This window comes from Rissa tridactyla, chromosome 20, assembly GCF_028500815.1.
Source record: "Rissa tridactyla isolate bRisTri1 chromosome 20, bRisTri1.patW.cur.20221130, whole genome shotgun sequence".
NCBI lineage: Eukaryota > Metazoa > Chordata > Aves > Charadriiformes > Laridae > Rissa > Rissa tridactyla.
In genome coordinates, this window is record NC_071485.1 from 6097124 (window position 1) to 6116845 (window position 19722).

Here is a 19722-nt window from a genome sequence, read left to right on the forward strand (position 1 = left end):
CCTAGCACAGGGCTGCTGCCTACAGCATGCTCTTCCAGGTTAGTCCCGCCTGGTTTCACATCAATTCTCAAATTAATTCTAGTAATGAGTTTGAAAAGTTCCAGTGCTTAATCCACACCTCTGGATACGTTTCCAGCAATGTAACACCAAAGCCTACAAGAACACGTCTGTCATCACACCTGCCTTTTCCCAGGCTTTTCATCACTTCCTAAACACAATTTACCGGCACCAAGCCTGCCTGCTTCCTGCTCAGAGCACAACTCCATTTTCTCAACCCCAACCACGGGAAAAGCAGCATTTGTTCTTAGTCCCAGCTGCTCTGGCATTGACGTGCAGAGCCTTCCCCGCTCTCCCATGCCACCTTTTATTGGAGAGGGATATTGCATTGAACTGGGCACCAACATCAGAGGAAACTACGTGCTGGAAACGGAAAGGAAGCTCGTTTGGAAGTGTAACACAACTCTGAATAATTTAAGACCTTAGCTCTTCGCTGAGTGAGCTGACGATACCAGAGAAGCTCAGCCTTGCTTACGAGAGACTGTAAGACTGTAATCTCTCTTGCTCTCTGTTTCACAGACTCTACATGAAATGGCCTGGTCCAGAACTGAGGGTTGAACCCAACGTGAGAATGGCCCCGTTACTTACTGGTGTAGCAGGCTTTGAGACGACACCCACCAGCTGACAATGCTGGTAGAGTGATGACAACCACATTCCCAGGAGTTGGCAAAGCCTCCTGCAGGGCACTGCCCCAGCATCAATCATGCAGTTAAAGGAGGAAAAAAAAAACAAATTAGAAAGAGGACAGTTGTTTCTTGGTGTGATACCGAGAATATCAAGATGTTAGCACTTAATCCCAGGATGCCACTGAAGTAGAACCTGGCTCTTCTTCCCAGGGAAGTCAGCGGGAGTGGGAAGGAACAGCAGGTTTCACACGCCACTCCACAGTGCCCTAATTCTCCTGTACCGGGAATGCTCACAAAAGAAGTGAAATTCTGCAAAATCGCAATTAGCATCATGGCTACCAGCACCACCTGGTGGGTCAAGCCTGGCCGGCCTCAGTGTCAGGGCCATCAGGGCCAAACCGCGTCCCAGCAGAAGCTCCACGGAGCAGAGCTATTTCAGACTGGCAGGAAGCTGAAGGCAGTTTGGCCAGAGGAAGGAATGTGTGAGCGTCTGCTGATCAGGGCATGGAGAAACATGACAGCCTGCCGGAGGAATGTTTGCCGAATGCCCAGGTCGGGTAAGGATACAAGTAGCAAATGCCATGCAGGCTTCCAGCTGATGGAAGAGCTTGCTGGTTGCATAAAGCAAAACATTCGGCAGGAATTCAGCAAAGCTCTTCAAGGTAACACGCTGGATTCAGGGAATTTGCTGCCCCCTTCATATTGCAGCTGGTTAAGACCAAAAGAAAAGCACCTAGCAAAAAATAAAATAAAATTAGAAAACCTCTCAATATCATATAGTCTACAGGAAAAAATGCTGCACAAACTAGATTTGCATCATCTGATCATGCAAAGGAGACCGGGGAAACCACTCGCCAGGCCCACCAGCCATCCCATCGCCTCTCAACCTGTTTAACTGTCACCTCATTGCTCTTTGGGCTCTGTGGAGTTCGCTGCCCTTCACCAGGAGGGAAGCACGGCTCTACCACCCCATATCTTACCCTCTCCCCAGCAGTAATCTTTCAGCTTCTTCCAACACAGGGGCAAAGATGCACCCTTGTGGGCAGCAATACCATAACTAACAGCGGGCACCGATTTGCTGCATTCAGTGACTCCACAAATAACGGATATTTTCCTGTAGAAGGACCGGCTACAGCTGAATCGGTCTCTTGGCCATACACACAGCCACCATTTCAGGTCCACATCCCTCGCCTACATGTTTTCTTCTGCATCTGCCTGAAGGACACGCCTTGCCATACGGACAAGTCAAGACGGGTTTTGACCAAGTAGTCACAGTCATGGTCCATGCTCCCAAAAATTAGGCATGCGCTATTAGGTTCTATAATCTCTCATCTCCAATTTTCAGTTCTTTTAAAAAGGGAAGGCTCATTGCCTCCCCAAACCTTGTGTTTTCACCCTGTAGACTCTCTGGAGCCGCAGGTCGACTTGACCTGTCAAATTTGCAGAGCAGATACACTAAGCTCCGTAAAGGTTGCTCCGCACAGAGATGATCTAGGCGATACCTAAAGAACTGAAGGACCTGACTGCTCTGTGAGAGTGTTAATGCCACGTGGCAATTTTCACACCAATTGGCCCTAGTGGAAAGTTCCTGCAACGTGTAATTGGAGAGCTATAACCCTGCTTTTGAGCTCATAGGATGGCTAACAAATACCAGCAACCCTGGAGAAGCAGGTCCATGCATCCCTCAAAAAAAGCATAAACCAATTTATAGATGTTTAATCCCTACAGAATTTCTACAATTTCCACATCAGGAGCGTGGTAGTGACTGAACTGACCTCCCAGACTCCCATCCCCTGCTACTTGGGTACTGCTAGTTGCTGTTGAAAGGACTGTAAACTTGCGTTGCTTCTGTTCAGGGAGGGTCCCTTGCTTGACACAGCTCTTTTGCAACCAGCAAAGCTGGAAAAAATGAGATTCATCTTCTAGAAGAAATAACTCCAATCCTTTGAGACCTCTCTTTCTCCTCCTCTGCATGTGTTCTCATCTAATGGTCAATGCAATGTAGACAATGACCACATCACGCTTACTTTCCATCACCCACTTGATTTTCCATGCTTTGCAGAGTCACCCCCTCTAATCTGCAGGCCTCATCACTTCTCAGTCTTGCTAGTCATATTCGCCCACTAAGGCACAGCTGACCTCAATGCTCTACAAAAACATTCCAAAACAAGATCTCTGCTGAAGTCCTGACTCTTAACAACCCATCTGAACGGAAGCATGGAGCCTCCTATGAGATTCGCGAGAGACCCACATCTTCCAGCTCTTCAGTTTGATGCATCATCTAGAGAGCGAGACACCTTCAACACGCATTAACTACACCTATCCCTGAGCAAATGAGAGGCGCATACACCAAGGCGGGTGAAAACCTGAAGCCCCATGAAATACTCACAGCGGATCTATTTCTGCAGCAGGCACAGGGGCACAGAGCTGATGTCTGTTCTCATGCGTGACAGCAGCTGTTCCTCCTCAGTCCCAGGCAGTTTGAACAGCAGAGCACATGTGTAGAGAAAGCACATGCATCTTCCTTGCATTTCCCTCTTTCACCTTTCAAGAAAGGGGTGGGGGGAGGCCAGTTAGTACTGAAATCTCCCAACTGGAATGTGAGCTTCTGGTTTTCCTAGGCCAAGGAAGACTCTAGCACAAGACATTTTGCAAGTACTTCTAATTTTCTATCTGTAAGAGCAATTACTCAGAGATCCTTGCTGTCTTTGAGCACTGATTCGAGGAGTCAGCTGTTGAAAGGCAACTTCCCCCAAGCCATCTCCTGACAAAACGCAGGTGGCACACAGTATCTGGCCAGCACACACCAACATCCTTCCCCGTACATACAGGCTCCTGACAGATTCCCCCTGTGCAACTCAGCCATCCAAGAGATAAGTACAGAAGGGTGTGAACAAAGCTTTGCCCCTAAAATATGTGAAAAGAGTGAGATTTCTAAAGAGGAAGAGAGTTTGAGCAATCCAGCTTCACTGTTTCAAGGCAGTGGCAACGCTGTGGGAAAGCAGCGGGAGCTAATCCCACGTGTGCAGCGAAATGACTCACCCACTGAAAGGCTGGGAAGGAGGGTTGCGTTTTATCTCCTTGCCCTGAGGGATGGCAGAGGTCCTGGAGGCTTACCATCCCCTCCCACTAGATGGCAAGAGTCCCCCTCCTAACAGCAAAGCCTCCGCAAGGCCAGACTTTGCGTCCAGGGGTCAACAGCCAGAGAAGGGACTTCTAGCCCTGGAGAGCACTGAGCAGATAGAACTGGTTTCCCAATCCTGTCTGTCAGGATTTATTTTGCTGTGATGGGAAAACTATGTGCAGGAGAAAGGGAGAAGAGAGGAGGAAACAAACAGAATAAGGTTTGGTCAGAAAAGGGGGAGGATGCTCAAGAACACAGCATACTGGTCTCCATTACGGCCAGGCAAATGCAGCAAATCCCTCCTCATCCTTAAAAGGCGCTATGGAAACATGTTTAAACGTCTTTTGTGTTGATTCACTGTGACAGGCCAAAGAACATGTCCTAACAAGGACAGTCTCTGCCAGCGGTTCTGTTCTTATGCAGAAACTTGAACAATTAGTTCAAGGACAGAGACTCCAGTTGGTGAATTTGCAAGAGGGCTCACTGCAAGGACAGGACACGGGCTGCAGAAGGGGACATGGGATGCTATGTAGGAGATGCATTACACAACCCACGCATCTGATTCCACCTTCACGTCTACGCGATCAGCAAGGAGCTAAAGACCCTCAGCTTTCACGGCAAGTAGTGTCCTAAGAGTTACCTGAAATTACTGCCTTCCGCTATTTATTACCGCCTGCCAAAATCTGGCAAGATAGAGAGCCCACCTAACAGGGAAAAAACCTGGCACTGTTGGAATCTTGTTTGCAAGTCACCACTGGTGTTATCAGCAGGAGAGAGATGCTGGTAAAAGCACCATACGCATGAGACCCAGGAACAGAAAACACCTGCAGTCTGTAAGGTTCAGACCCTGCCCTGCTCATTATTTGTAGCAGGGAATGCAGAGCTAGTGACTTCCAGGACCCTGGAAAGCATTTGGAGTTCAGGAAAACCTGGATATTACAGAATCATAGAATGGTTTGGGTTGGAAGCAACCTTAAAGACCATCTGGTTCCACCCCCTGCCCTAGGTCCCACCAGCCCAGGTTGCTCCATGCCCCGTCCAACCTGGCCTTGAACCCCTCCAGGGATGGGGCAGCCACAGCTTCTCTGGGCAACCTGGGCCAGTTTGTCCCTTCAGTGCGTTTGTGTGTTGCCTGGCACAAATGTGCTGAGCACTCCCTTTTGGAGATCAGGACTCTAAGTTAAAGTATCTCCAGCAACACAAACTACTCATCGTCTAGTAAGACACGGCTAACCCAGTCCCAAGCAGTTTCTCAGCTCCACTCCCTACCAACCCAAAGACCTTCAAGCACAAGCAGGCGCAAAAGTCATTGTCGTCCTCCCATTCTTTAAACAAAGGGAGGGTGACCTGAAAAACAGCTGTCACGACCAGGTCCCCTGAACACTACACACACAGAGGCCTCTGTGAGGAGGGACACAGCAAGTCCTTACCACGCTCATTTCAGCTTTCAATGAGCTTCATGCGTTATTTAGTAGCAACAATGGCAGAAACAATGGGACAAGAAAGAACAAGGTGCCCCGGATCAGGCATTGACACCGAGTCGCTACTATTGACTGTCCCCTTCGCAAAGCGCCACAGAGACAGAAAACCCTTTTGTTTCCACAAGCTGCAGGGCTACCTCTGTGGGGCTGGTGTTCCTGGAGGAGCCGTGTGCTTCATCCCTTCCCCGCCCTCTCCATCACACCCTGCCTTTCTCATGGGTATACTTTTGTCTCCCCAACCACTTCTTCCATTAGGGGCCGTGTTTGGCCTTATTTGCTTTGGACATTTTCCACACACAAAAACACAACAACAAAAAGAAGAGTGATACATTTAAGAGGCCATGAAGCTGAAAGCTTCAGTATCATTCTCCTGTCCATTCCAGGTCACTGGGATAGGTCAAAGAGCAGTGCCCCTGCCTCCCCTCTGCGCTTTTCTGCATGCCTTACCTGGCCTTAATGGACCTGGAGAAAGGACAAGGTGAATAGGAGAAGCAGAAGAAAGAAAATAAAGCATGTTAATGCAGAAACAGACACAAACAGATAAACATTACCGTTGTGACTTGGGAATCCGAGCCCAGGAACAGGCACTGAGTGAAAACAGGTATTGCTAAGTCTCTTAAAGGAATCAGGTTTCCCCTGGCGTTGTTGCTTAGTGTAGTCTCTTTGAAGCAGGCTTGTCCAGGGGTGGGATGGAAAGGTTTCCTTTTTCCCCCCCCTTTCATCTGGAGCCGCAAAAAGATCTGCAAGAATAATAAGGCTTTAGTTGTCTTCTCCTCAGGAGATGTCACAAACTTCTTCCTCCTCTTCCAGAGCCCCCGCCCTGTCCTGCAAACCCCTACAGAGGGGAGGAAGAAGAAAAAGAAAAGCCCCAAAATCCACAACAAACACACTCACTATATTCTAATTAATAGGACACTACAGCCCGATCTTCAAAGCAGCTAAGAGCTGAATTTACAAACACTTGCCACAGGATAGTTCCAGCACTAAAAAGCACAGCAGTCTTGTAAATCCAGGCATTTAGGTTTGGCACTTAGCTGATTGCTTTTGAAAATCTGCGCTTCCTCCCTATGCCTTGTGGGCTTTAAGCTCTTAAAGCAATTAAAGGCACCCGCGCATCTGTCAGCCTCAATATAGCAAACGCTCAGACGTAATGAACTCACACAAAGCCCTCGCGGGAAGGGCCTCACGCAGCCCGCGTGCTGAGATCTGGTGCTGCATTACCCAGAAAGATGGTGCCTGGCTCAGGCTCCCCCCCAGCGCTGGGGCTGGACTGGCAAAGCCTCGTTACCCATTAATCGGCAGCCTCCGGAGCACCCCAGAGGAGGTGCCCACGAGGAGCCGACTGTTCCCCAGCACCAATCCTACCCCAGAGCCCATCCCATCGGCCTCACAGACACACCAGCAGTGAGGCCGTGGGAGCAGGGTGATCTGCAGGGTGCTTCAGTCGCTTCCTCGCACAGGCACACTACAGACCCGTACATACGTATATAATCAGTATATAATTCATATACATACGTATATGAACGTGCTCAGCGCCATTTTGTTGCCCTACACTGCCCTGATGGTCAGGCTGGTACTTAAAGCTGGCTTTTAATGTCTTTTTTTCTAAAATACATTTTTCCCAGGACAAAGCCCTGCTCTCATCCACACCCAAAGCCCAAGCCCATCCCAGTTAGAGTATTAAAACCACCTCCTGAAAGAAGCAAGAGCCAGAGGTTCCAAGGCCTTGGTGCTCTACTCTTTCCAAAGGTACAGACCAAGGACAATCAACCTTTTTAGACCCACAGCCTAAGAATCTGCTGAAATTCCTCTCAACGCCCTCACTTCTCTCCAAGCGACAGAGATCTACTCCAGGACCGCTGCTAAATCAATCTAAAGCCACCAGTCAGTTTTGGGCTTGGATTTCCACTTCTGTTCCTCACTGCAAACCACTCTGCACACTTCGCTCCCCTTCACAGCATCCTACCACGCTTCTACTGCGCCTTCCCCATGGTTCCGCAGCAATGAAAAACACAATCCCACACCCCTTCTCCGACAGGGCCAAAAAACTTCACTTTGAAGCTAGAATACCTCAGAGAAGCAGAAACATCACCAAAGAGCACCAGGCACAAGCAAAGGACCATCTATTCTTCCTCAGGCCTGCGTTCGCCCAACCCTTATAGGCTCTTACTTCTAATGAGCATGATGGCTTTCACCTGTGCACCTTTAGGACACTTAATTAATCCAGCTGCCTCTCGCTGCACCCCCTATACCTGTGTGAGATCAAGGGGCTCGACTCCCAGCTTGCTGGAAGTAAATAGGGTCCAGGTGCTGCTTTTGCAGTGCACTCAACTCCCTGAAGCTCCCTGCGCTCCTACCAGGGTGCACGACACGTTGGGCATGGAGGGAACGGCTGAGAATCAGGGTTTAAAGAAACTCAGCCCCTTCCCCCTCCAACCTTGCAGTTAGCATTACGACAGTAAAGACATAATGCAGCGGAAAAATCCGCACAAAGAAATACAAATCCAAGAAGCAACTGGGGGAAACAGTTTATTGAAAGGAAGAAAAAAAAAAAAAAGAAAACAAGCTGGGAAAGTGAGGATCAATGACTGGCATTATCATGACAAATTGACCCTTCTTATGTACAGGGAGGGGCAGCCGAGCACCTAATGAGATTTCTTAAAGAATTTAGGAAAGCAAGTCCCCAAGCAGGTAAGAGCCAGCTGGTTTTAGTTTTGAAGGCAGTGTTCACCCCACCTCACTCTGAAGCACCTTGACACCTGCTCACCTTATCAAGCCATTTACCACCCTAACACCAGAATGAGGGGGAAAATACAGACATAAAACAGGGCTCTGTGCACAGTCTTGCACGAGTGAAGAAAGCTTGTTTAAGTTTCTAGGCCTTACACTTGTTTGAATCTGTTTTTTCATGCTCTGCTTAGATTTTTAATGAATAGTAGCTGCTCCCATAACCAATCTCTGCTGGCAGCATCTTTTTACCATTACAAGAGGAAATTGTGTATTAGGTCATCTTAATTCTGCCCTTCCTGAACCATATCACTAGAAAAAGCAGAACAATACTGTTAGGATGCTGGAGAAAAAAAAAGAAAGAAAGAAAAAGAGGCACTGTACACTACAGAGCAGTCACTGGTACGTCGAAAGCTTCCTGCTCATTCATGCCCCATTTTCCTGATCACTTTCTCACCACCATTCATCATCTTATCTTTCCTCACATTCCAAACACTCCTGCTTCATATCTTCACTCCCCAGCGCGGTGCTTTCAAAAACCAGTGCGGAAAGCAGCAGACGATGCTTTATGTAAGCACAAGAGCAATCTGTCCCCATCATCCCAGTTCTGTACCTGTCCCTACCGCATTCACCAAGCTTGCCAGCTGCAGCTTGTCCTACCAAAGCTCTTCTTAAGCTCTGGGGGGGCAGAAAACACATACTCCATTGTGCACAGCCATAGTTTGTCCATCCTACAAGATAAGAAAGCAACGTCGAAATCCTGCACTTGGTTCAACCGTGACATATTACATAACTTTAAACAATTGTTCTCCTCTCAAAAATGTTTCTACCACCTTAGGGCCAGCGTAGTAGTTTTTTTTTCCCCCATGACTGCCCATTATTTAATAAAAATAAGCTTCTGATTCTATTAAAGAATCAATTTTGAAGTTATACATTAAGATGATTTTCTCTCTTTTTTTTTTTTTTTGCGTTCTCTTAAGTGTTAAGAACATCACTAAAAAGAAAAAGCAGCAGCATCTAAAAGGAAATTCTATTTTAGGTCTGAAACATTCTTCCTTCAACTTTTTCATGTTTTTATGATTTTCGTAAGTTTTTTTTATTGGTGGTTTTTGGGTTGTGGGTTTTTTCTTTGCTTGCTGCATTTGAGTCACTATCCCTTCTGCTAAGAGATACTTGGCATCTGCCTGGATTTTGCCCAGTCACACTCTGATATTTCCTCGTCACTTTAGCACTGACACCAGCCCTCGTCCAAAGGGGGCTGCTTTATCTAAGTGTGCAATTAGAGGCTCTGTACTCAGTTTTAGGCATCTCAGAAACAGGAAGCACAGGCTCTGGAACAATTGGCAGTGTCAGTTTTTTTGATAATTCTTATCAGCCTTATGAGTGCAACAAGTTTGTAGCACAATTCCAGACATCAGAAGTGAGAGGTGTCTTATCTACGCGCTCGCTCAGATGGTGCTCAAAAAATAGCGAAATGCCAAACAGACTCTCAGCTGGTGAAGTGCTCAGATTTGTCAGGTACAAAAAAAAATCCTTTCTAGAAAGACGACACTATTTGTTATTTCTGAACACTCAGTTAAAGGTTCTGTTGCCGTTTCAAAATTGTACCACATATCCACTTAATTCTACGCGGCCATCTGCCAGACACTGGCTGGAAGGGGCAGGAAGTTTAGCACCTAAATTTAGCTGCAGTTCAGCAGATCAAGCCTAAATTCCCTAAACAAAGGCAAAAAAAAAAAAAGCGTATCGAAAGGAGGCAATAAAACAACTGAAAGTATCTAGATTTTGAGATGAATAAACTGCACCTTAAGTATGACCAAAGTGGTACTGACATGCCTAGATCTCCAATACTGAAAACAGCATCCAGTTTTCCAGAGTCTTCTCACCTACTAGGAGAAAAGAAAGTTTTGCCAGTTGGATACAAACAGTGAGAACAGTAGCGATATCGTGCAATAAAATATCCATACACCAAGAGTTCATATAAATCCCACTTTTAATCATGGACAGATTTACTTTCAAGTAAAATTAACAGCTTTAAATAAAATATAAATTAACAAAACAGAGTACTCAAAAATCAAAAAAGAGACACTGTGCAGGTCTACTCTAGCAGAAACAAAAGCCTAGGCATATTCCAGTTCTCTTCACCTTACTGGAGCGTCAGGGAGATCTCTGAATGATTATGAAACAGAAATAGGGGATTAAAAATAGTGACTTTTGCCACTATGACGACATAGCTTCCAAGACAAAAGGGGAAACTGTCACAAATAAGCAAAATTGATTTAAGCAGTTTTGTGGAAGCACAGCATCGGGTGCAATAGGTTTTTCTTCTCCTTCACAGTACTTATCCCAGAATATAAAAATCAGATTAAGCTGTCCTAAAAGGTTGTTTTCTTACTGCTTTTGAAAACCCTGCACTTCCTTTTCTTTCACTGAGGAGACTCAGAATTGAGAATTCAAGTGATATCAATCCTGGGATCTGGAAAAGAAAATAAAAACAGTCCTCATTCATCCTAGCTAACGGGATTTCGCAATCTCACCCAAAGGATGAGCATTCACACTCATTCTCTTACCATACATAGCTTAAGCTGCTGCTGCTCATTTACTGACGAGTCTTTGCTCGTCCCATTACACACAAAAGTGCAATATTTAAAAAACAATAAGTAATTTTTGGCAGATATTGTCTAATGAGACTAAGCCAAGTTGACCCCATTTTCCCATGTTTCCAAAGCCTAGCTGTATGACATACTCTAGGCAATCTGCTTCTTCAATGGTTTAAAAGGGACAAAAAGGAGGAACCCTGAGGCAAAAATGGCTTTTTGAGTAGCAGGTCCAATAAAAGCTCTCCATCACAGCATCTCATAAGGGTCCTGCGATCTTCTGTGGTGGGAGGCCTTCCTCCATCCATAGGGAAGTAGACGAGCTGTTACGCAACATTCGCCGGTGGATCCGTCTGAGCCTTAGCAGGTAAAGCAGGATGGAGAGCAGCACAACCAGAAAACAGACAAAAAACAAGTAGTGATTGTAAACAAAGGAGAAGCTCCTCCAGTGGGAGTGACTTCCACGGAAGTTTTCTTGCTGGATGTCTCTGAAAAGAATCAAAGGAATAACAGACATAAGCTGCAAATCAAACTTCGCCTCCGTGCTAAACTACCTTACCCCAGGGAACAGCCCATTTTAGTAGAATAGTTTTTATAAAGCATTACTTGAACTACCCAAAATACGTACTAAGGTTATATATAATGCACTAGAAACAACATCTTGTCTCCCTCTATCTGTCAGCTGTTTGCTATCACCATGCTTCTTCCCTTCATAAACCCTTCCACTCAAACTTCTCTTTTCAAACGTTTGAGAGAAAACAACTCGTACCTTAAAGGTAAAAACCGTGTTCGGTAAAGAATGGCTCCCAAGGTCCATTGCACCTCTTTATCATAAACCTGCAGAGCTGTTTTCAAATTGCTGTAACTCACAGGAAACGAGAAGCCACTGTGAAATACTTCATACATCCAGGCAGACTTAAAACACTGGTACCTATAGAAAGAGTGGCAAAAAGTCAGGCCAGCAGTTACAGAGTCCCAGAGGACCGGGGAGGTCATTTAGACACATAATTATCAGTACTTTTTTACAGCTGATGCAATATTTAAGGTTATATTCACACTTCCAATGATTTCATTAAATGGATCATTTGGACGTGACCTCTCCCTGGCAACTCTGCATGAATGAATTTGCTGTACAAACACAAATACTCACTTCAATCTGTGGAGATCGGCATGTGATGCATAAAGACCATGGTCAAAACGTTCCCGTAGGACAGACCACTTAGTGGCACAATAATCCTTCAAGAAAAGAAAAAAAGAGAGACTTCAACGTGGCTTCTGCCTTGAGAAGAAAAAAATGCCACTAGATAAGATGCTTTGTAAATACCAAAAGCTAGAAAACTCAAAAATAACAGCTTCCCCTGCACTGCCAATAAGTCAGACCACAAGTTTCATGGTATTTTCTGTAACATTTTGTTCATTACTTGGCATCTGTAGTTAAATTAGTACTCAGTAGCACTTAAACTCTTTGGTCACGTACTTGGAGATGAAAAATAGACAACCCTATTTTTAGGGCATTGACAAAGCAGGTCATATTCCTCTACTTTATGTTGTAGTCTTACTTTAAAGCTGTCCTCAACAGATTGATCTCTGCTAGGAACAATACATGAGAAACTGGTACAAAATGGATAAAGCAAGAAGAAAAGGAATTCTAACCAACAAAGATATTCCTAAAAAGAAGCAAGGGGTGGAAGCAGCACGGATTTCCCCATTAGCAGTAGTTCTGCTGGAACTTGACTATCACGAGTCCCATTCCCTCTAGAGTCAATTTTAATGTTGTGCTTTAAAACGGATATTCCAAAAGAAAATCCAGTGAGGAAAAGATTCCCTGGGATAGTTCATTACAGGGTAAAAGGACTTTGGATCTTTAAAGGAAGAGGTTTTTTGCAAGACTTTCAGAACAGAATGCTTCTGGAGAGTAGCTGTTTTGAATTAGAAAAAGTTTCTCTCAAGAACACTTTACCTTTGCGGCTTTAGTAAATTTAGCAGCATTATAGTCTCCTCCCATGCGTAACACGTCCTCGGTGCAGTAGTAGAACTCAGAGAAACCATAGAATTCACTGTTCTGAAAGTGCACAGCAGGCTGATAGACACCATTAAGAGATGTCTGGGTTTCATTAGTCTTATTCATGAACGGCTGAATAATTTCACGACACAAATTAAAGTCTCCCGTTCCCCGCAAATACATTGTCTGTCCGTTCTGCTGGATCTCATCCTGAGCATCCAGGGGCAGGCAAGGATCAAGGTAGGGCGAATCAGAAGTCATGCCAGTCTGTTTGCCCAGCAGCCTGTATAAAGGAGCAAGCACAGCAACAGCTGCATATTCAGAAACATCAAGCTCTGAGATACAACGGCATCAAAACAAAGCAGCCCCATCTAAAAAAACTTCAGCATTGCATGCAGTATGCTGTAGAAATTAAGTTTTATGTCACGATACTTTAACTAAATATATTCAAGTTAAGGGGTCACTGAGCCTACTGATGCACGGAACGCATATCCCCCAGCCAGCTACCTGTTTTTAAGCACTGTACTGGTAAATAGACTGTCTTCATATCGCTGGCGTGCTGCATTTCCTCCAAAACCAAGGAACGTTGCAACGTAGACTCTATACACGTGCTCAGTTTGATGAGCATCACAGCCCAAGTTGAATTCCGCAAGTAAGTTTTTGGCTACTTCCTCCTGTGGGAACACAAGCACCAAGATTAGGTATAAACACTGTGAACCAGACTCTAAAGATGAGTTCTTTGGACAAACAGATGCCCTTGACATCTTTAAGCTCCACTCCTTATTCATCAGTTTTGCTTTTCACAGGTTCATGTTACCTTCTAACTTCATAGGGAGGGCAAAGCATATTGATTGCCGAGGACCGCATTATCGCTACTGATACTCAAGGAACTGTAAAGGCCAGGAACTGCTGCTATGGATGCTGAAGTATCTTTTCCTTTGAAAAAGTACATGCTGTGGCTACTAATCTCAATGCTACCACTTCTGACTGAGTCCCCACAGCACTGACTGCTAGGCCAGGTAGATTTATGGTCCGCCCAGCAGAGCTGTTCTTCGTTTTCCAATCTGGAGTTCTCAAGCTTTTCGGGAGACCTGTCGGTCGCTCAGCTCTGCTCACATACCATACGTCAGTCACTTGCGGTAGCTTTTCAGCTATTCAAGAGTTGTGTAGCAGAAGCACTTCACACAGAACGTGCTCAGATATGTAGCGTAACACTGTGTGGCTTCCAACTGACATTGTAAATGAAAAACAGCAGGACTGTAAGCGTCGCAGTCAGTTATTTGACTCTCTTATCATTCTCTGTCTGGGAACCCAGACAGGTTCCATGACCAGAATACCTATTTTACATCAGCTTATGTTCAGATAGAGCCATACAATAGTTGTCATATCAATTGTCTGCAACTCTTCCCGTTTCCAATTCATATTTACTGGGGCAGTTTGCTCCGAATCGGAAGGCCCATACTTCTGTTTAACAGCCCAAACTATTTGTTACAGCAGCTGCCTGAAAGGCGATGTCGTTATTAAAACCTGCAATAGCGAAAACCCATCATTTCACAGGAAGATTAAAAAAAACTAAATATACATCATTATAACAGTACACTGAGAGTCAAAACACATGGCTTTTAGGCTATTCTTACTTCAGATCATTTCTCAATTAATAGTAAATTATTCAATATAAAAAATTCAGGAATTACTCTAGAACTCAGTGGAGTGAAGTTAGAGCAATTTATGTTCCATTTAAGACTGGTAACAAAGAAATTTGCTTCTTACAACAGATGAACTGTGCTGAGGATGTAGGTAGTATTTAAACAGACTGTACTGTTACCCCCATGTCCTGTTAATTCAGTTTCTATCAATCCAACTTAAAGGAAAAAGCCATTTCTTATATAAGAAGAATCTTTCACACACAACTTCTGGGTTCTAAACTCCAGAATACAGTCTCTCTTAAGTATAAGAAATTTAAAACTCGTACATAAATACAGGCACACACACAAAGAAATGCATGTCCACTTAAACTTAAAAGTTAGTGGCAAATTATACGAATGGAAATAAACGTTTGAATGAACAAAATACAAATGAATTGCTTAGCTGATGAAGGACTTGTATTTGCCATCTTCTCTTCCCTTGGGTTTGGAATGTGATGTAATGAAGAATAGGACTCAAAACAAAGAAAACAAAACAACAGATATGCATTAAATAAAACCAAAAGGAAAAGAAGAAAGTTGCACAGATAATAACCTGCTGCGAAGAGGCAAAGCTTACAGTTTTAGGGACTTCGTATGCTATCTGAGTCGACACTCCGCCCATGTCAAGAATACCCACTGTCCTCTTACGAAAGATGGCCTCTTTGTTTTCACTGCCCGGGACATGCACCTCCACAATCGCTTCATCCTCTGGATAAAACACGGAAAAGGCACTGAGAAATACAACTAGGGTGGTCTAAAGCAGCGCTACACTACTTCTAGTGAACTGGTTTTTGGTAGCAATGCAGATCATTGAAATTTCACATTTCAATGTGAAATGAGAAACCTCTCCCTCCTGCCCGTCAGTGTCATGTTTCAAATTAAACCAACATCAGCATCTGCACGGCCACTGTTCACTAACATCTCTATCTAAAATCACACCACCAAGAGTGAAAGCACAGGAGTGTACTTAAGTCCTTCCTAAAATCCGATTCACAATTAAGATACTTACCATCATCTGTATGTTCAAATCTTCCAAGGACAAAGTTGATGCCAATCCATGCATATACTCCTACGTGCATAAGAAAACATATTTCAGGACTATCTGGTACATATAATCTTAAAAACAAAGAGGGATTTTTTGCATATGAGTTATTAAGATATATCACTGATCATATTTTATTACATAAAATACTTCAAAGTTAAACAGTCCTGACAAGTTATTCTATTCCTTCCATCCCAAGTCAAGGCTACAATAAAAATCCTATTTCAATGTATCAAAGACAGCTTGATGTGTAAATTTCAGAATTAAGCACATTAGCTTTTAAATTGATTTTAAGCCTCTAGGGAGCTAATCACATCAAAACATCTCTCCTTCAGAAACTATTTTTGCCTGCAAAGTTTCTTCCATCAAGGGTGTTGTGCCTTGTCTTTACCCCTCCCTCCCCAAAGCCAGGGAAAATGGACTAAAATTCCTGCTAAACACAGATGAGTTATTTTCCCTGCTAATTAGAAAACATTTAGACAAGTTACAAGATCACAGCAGATGATCATCTCCACACTCCATATGTTGCTACTGAGGAAAAAGGTCTCTCAGCCGAAACAGAATTTTAAAAAGCAACAAAAAACAATTCTCCAAGTTGTATGTGAAAGTAATAAACATTTCAAAAATTATTTTCCCAATGTTAACCTACCTTCCTGTTTCCCTGAAATAACCTCTGCATGCGAGTCCGAAAACAGAAAATCAAAATGCACGGGAATATCAGTGAGCAGATCTTCAAGTATTGCCTTCTGCTGGCTGCAAAATTACATTTTGGAACAGTTAAAAATAGTCAGACACACCAGGATCGCTAGTCTAAATGCTAAAAATAAGACAGCCAATAACCTTTCTGGCAGAATCCTCATTCCTGCAGTACACAGAATATAAAGAGGAGTCTCTTTGTGTTTTGCACGTGGCACATGTTCGGCAGCAAAGCTCAGAAGTGGAGAAATATAATCACTGACCTTTTCAGGAGAGCTGGCAAACTCCGAAATGCCTAGTGAAACAGAAATATATGAGAGGGAAGCAACTCAAGCTTTGGTTATCAAGATTTTGCAGGAAATACCCAACACAGAGGAGAAACGAACTACCCAAAGCCAAACCCAGGTAATGAACTACAGAAATAAGAAAATAAGAGCGAAGCTAATACTTTATCATTCTCCAAACATTAAACAAAGACCTGTATTACATATATTACCTATTTATATAATTGGCTCAAATAGCTTTACAGAAAGCCAATTATTTATTCACTAAACAAACAGAACCAAGGTAAGTGATAACTGAACCGGCACCTGTCTTAGTCCACAGAGAAACCTCTCCCACCTGCCCGTCAGTGTCATGTTTCAAGCTTTACAGCTGAACAAAGCTCTCTGCAAACCAAACCCAAAGCAATCTGGAGGAGTGCTGTGCTGACAACTCGCAAGTGCCCTTTAACCGGACACTTCAAATACAGGGTTGGAAAAAGCAAAGTTAGGATAGGCCACTATCTAGAAAATGCCATCTCAAATGAATTTCTTTCCAGTACCTGGTTTAATTTTCATAACCACTGGTTTTCTGTTTTTGTCCCTCATCTGTTTGATGTCCAGCAGATCATGCGGATTACCATTGTGCCTTGGCCAACAGTACACAAAAATCCGAGAGCCACTGCTGCCACAGTCCACAACGATTCCATAGTTCAGATTGGGGTTGTTTGTATCTGTAGCTTCAGTATCAGTTACTCGGGCAAGGTATCTAGAAGAAAACTAGGCATTACTATGTGGCAATTCAGTTCCATATGGAAGTTTTTCTCAACATCAAACTCAAAACAGGACAACGGTTTCCATCGTAGGAATCACACTCTTCACTATTACACTGTTGCTGAAGAAAAAAAAAAACAGCAAAGTGCCGCCCATAAGAATCAAATTCCCAAAATAATTACCAAAAGTAATTTCCAAATAATTTACTATGCAATATTTTTTGCACCTATAGTGTTACTGTGCTGCTACAGATACATATATTACCGATATTATACAGTTGATACAGATATTAGAAAGTTGAATTATTGATAAATTAAAATCAACCCAGGATAAGGAAAGCTTCATTAAAAAAGCAGGAAGCTTTACTCATGCTTTTTCCCCATTCACGTATTTTACAGTCACAACCTGTCAAGTGTTTTCTCTTTCACGCCAAAATTATATTTCATTCCTTTCCATAAAAGTCTTTCCAACTCTCACCTGTGGAATCTTTTGTCCCTGTATGCACGCCCATACTTATTGCGGATGACTACCAGAGAGTAGTAAAGCAGAGAGACAGCAGCAGCAAGTATTCCTATCACCACAATCTGTCGCAAAGTGGTGTTGAGAATACGCGGACATCCCACCGGAGAGATACTGAAGTGCCATGAAGCAGGAAGCAAACATGAGATGCTGATCCTAAAATTCAAAGAGGATAATCTGCTTTAAAAATTGACTTTATTACCAAGAAGCACAATGCATTCCGAAACAAGCTAAGGACAAACAGATTCTTCATAAAATTTTTCACTTTGCTCTGCTCTAGCTTTGCTTATGCTCTGGCTTGAGCGTAGCCAAGACGCTATTCCCACCTCTGAATTCACGATTAGGTTCCCTATCCTTTGCTCAAAAGACATCACAATTTCATTTGACAGTTCCTTTAGGATTCTTACCTCCCCATTTTGGGATATGGCCAGCAGAGAGACAGACCAGCTGGTGTTCAAACATCAGCCGGTCTCCTCAGACTGACAAGGCACATCAACCGTGCTCAAAGCCATTGCGCTTCTGCTCCTGAATTGAAAAGAAAACATAGATGATCTTCTAGACACCATTATGAAGAGTGCTGCCAGCAGGTCGAGGAGGTGATCCTTCCCCTCTACTCAGCACTGATGAGGCCACATTTGGAGTGCTAGGTCCAGTTTGGGGCTCCCAAGGACAAGAAATACATAAAGGAAGCTCAGTGTAGGGCCACGAGGATGATGAAGGTTCTGAAGCATCTCTCACATGATTAAGAGATTGAGAAAGCTGGACCTGTTTTGACTAAGAGGAGATGGCTCTCATCAATGCATATAGATATCTGACCGGAGAACCTAAAGGAAGCAAACTCTCCTCAGTGGTGCCCAGTGACAGGACAAGAGGCACAGGCACAAACCAAAACACAGGACATTCCATCTAAACATAAGAAAAAACCGTGAGGGTGGTGGGACACTGGAATGGATTGCTCAGAGAGACCATGTCATCCCCATCCTCACAAACATTCAAAGCCTGAGTGGCCACAGACCCAGGCAACTCGCTTTGGATCGCAACTGTGCACTGCGCTGCTCAGGGAGACAAAGAAAGGTAGGCACAGGCAGCAGCGCACCTGCTACACAAGGTCTTTATAAACATTTTCAACTCCACTACCACCCACAAAGCCAGTCCCCAAAACACAAAGACTCCAAACGTAATAAAACATCAGCAACGTTAAAAAAAAAAACCACAAAACAAGCACCACACAAATGCCGACACTTCAGCACAGGTCGGGACTGTCACCCTTTTTCCACCACCCCCAGCGGGCCTCACGGCCCTCCCACACACGCCCCATCCTGCCGGAGGTGCCACGAAGCCCTTGTGCGGGTGCCAAACCGCAGCCGCCCGCTCCCGCTCCGACCGGGGCCCACAAACCGGCACCGGGCAGCAGCAGGGAGGAGAAGGGGCTGGGGGACAGGCCCCAGCAGGGCCCGGGGGGCTGCGGAGAACCCTCGGGGGGTGCGAGGAACTCCTGCCGCTTCTTCACAGCCCCAGCAGCGGGCAGGCCGCAGGGCCCGCAAGTCTGCGGAGGACACCCGGCCCTCTCTCAGGGCCCCAGGAGCCGGCAGGCCGCAGCGCCGGCCCCGGCCCGGTCAGACCCCCCCGCCCCGCTCCCCACAAACGCACCGAGGCCCGCTCCCGGCAGCCCAGAGGCCCTGCCCCCGCCCCGGAGGGACCCTCCCCACTGGCGCCCGTTCCCCCCATCCCCTCCCTCAGCCGGGGACCCGGGCAGCCACAATTCACGCTCACCTGGCGGCCCGCCGCCGGCCCGCCGCATAGCAACCGGCCCCTACGCCACTTCCGGGTCCCGCCGCCGGACGTGACGCACACACGTGGCGCTGAGGGCACGTGGTGGTGGGCTGGGAAGGGATTCCCCAGGGGGGCGTGGCCACAGAGGGGGCGTGGTCAGCAGCGTGGAGGGGGCGTGGTTAGAGCCAGGGGCGTGGTTATCCCGGGGGCGTGGCCAGGGAGGCGGCGATGAATTAATATTAATTTCTAGCCCGGCTGTAGCCAACAGGGCTGCGGAAGCTGTACCTTACACTGCCGCTATAAACAGGCAAATCTAAGTATACAGACGGTACATAAACATATAGATAGAGATTTAGAAA

At 45.1% G+C, this 19722-nt stretch overlaps 2 protein-coding genes across 6 annotated transcripts in view; both read right to left on the reverse strand.

The window, feature by feature from the left end:
* The window catches only part of LOXL2 (lysyl oxidase like 2), a 59987-nt gene extending 54055 nt beyond the window's left edge, over window positions 1-5932 (reverse strand). The window contains exon 1 of one of the 3 annotated variants that reach the window (XM_054224979.1): window positions 5840-5932. The gene's annotated coding sequence lies outside the window, so the exon portion shown is untranslated. Of the gene's footprint in view, window positions 1-645; window positions 690-3072; window positions 3209-5839 lie in introns of those variants that run through there. The other 2 variants (XM_054224977.1, XM_054224978.1) reach the window with 2 other exon arrangements.
* A 4058-nt stretch (window positions 5933-9990) lies between these two features.
* ENTPD4 (ectonucleoside triphosphate diphosphohydrolase 4) lies at window positions 9991-19457 on the reverse strand. 3 transcript variants are annotated; one of them, XM_054224984.1, is made up of 14 exons: window positions 19364-19457; window positions 17998-18115; window positions 17549-17746; window positions 16861-17066; window positions 16182-16332; window positions 15991-16094; window positions 15309-15368; window positions 14877-15007; window positions 14704-14772; window positions 13122-13288; window positions 12573-12897; window positions 11763-11848; window positions 11382-11543; window positions 9991-11100 (listed from the first exon to the last, which is right to left on the reverse strand). In XM_054224984.1, the coding sequence occupies exons 2-14, from the start codon at window positions 18003-18005 to the stop codon at window positions 10872-10874; spliced, it is 1896 nt and encodes a 631-aa protein (XP_054080959.1). In that variant the 5' UTR covers window positions 18006-18115; window positions 19364-19457; the 3' UTR covers window positions 9991-10871. The 3 variants fall into 3 exon arrangements, with proteins under 3 accessions (XP_054080959.1, XP_054080961.1, XP_054080960.1); XM_054224986.1 differs by lacking the exon at window positions 14704-14772 and having other exon boundaries at window positions 10871-11100; XM_054224985.1 differs by lacking the exon at window positions 14704-14772 and having other exon boundaries at window positions 10871-11100; window positions 14853-15007.
* Window positions 19458-19722: the final 265 nt, after the last annotated feature.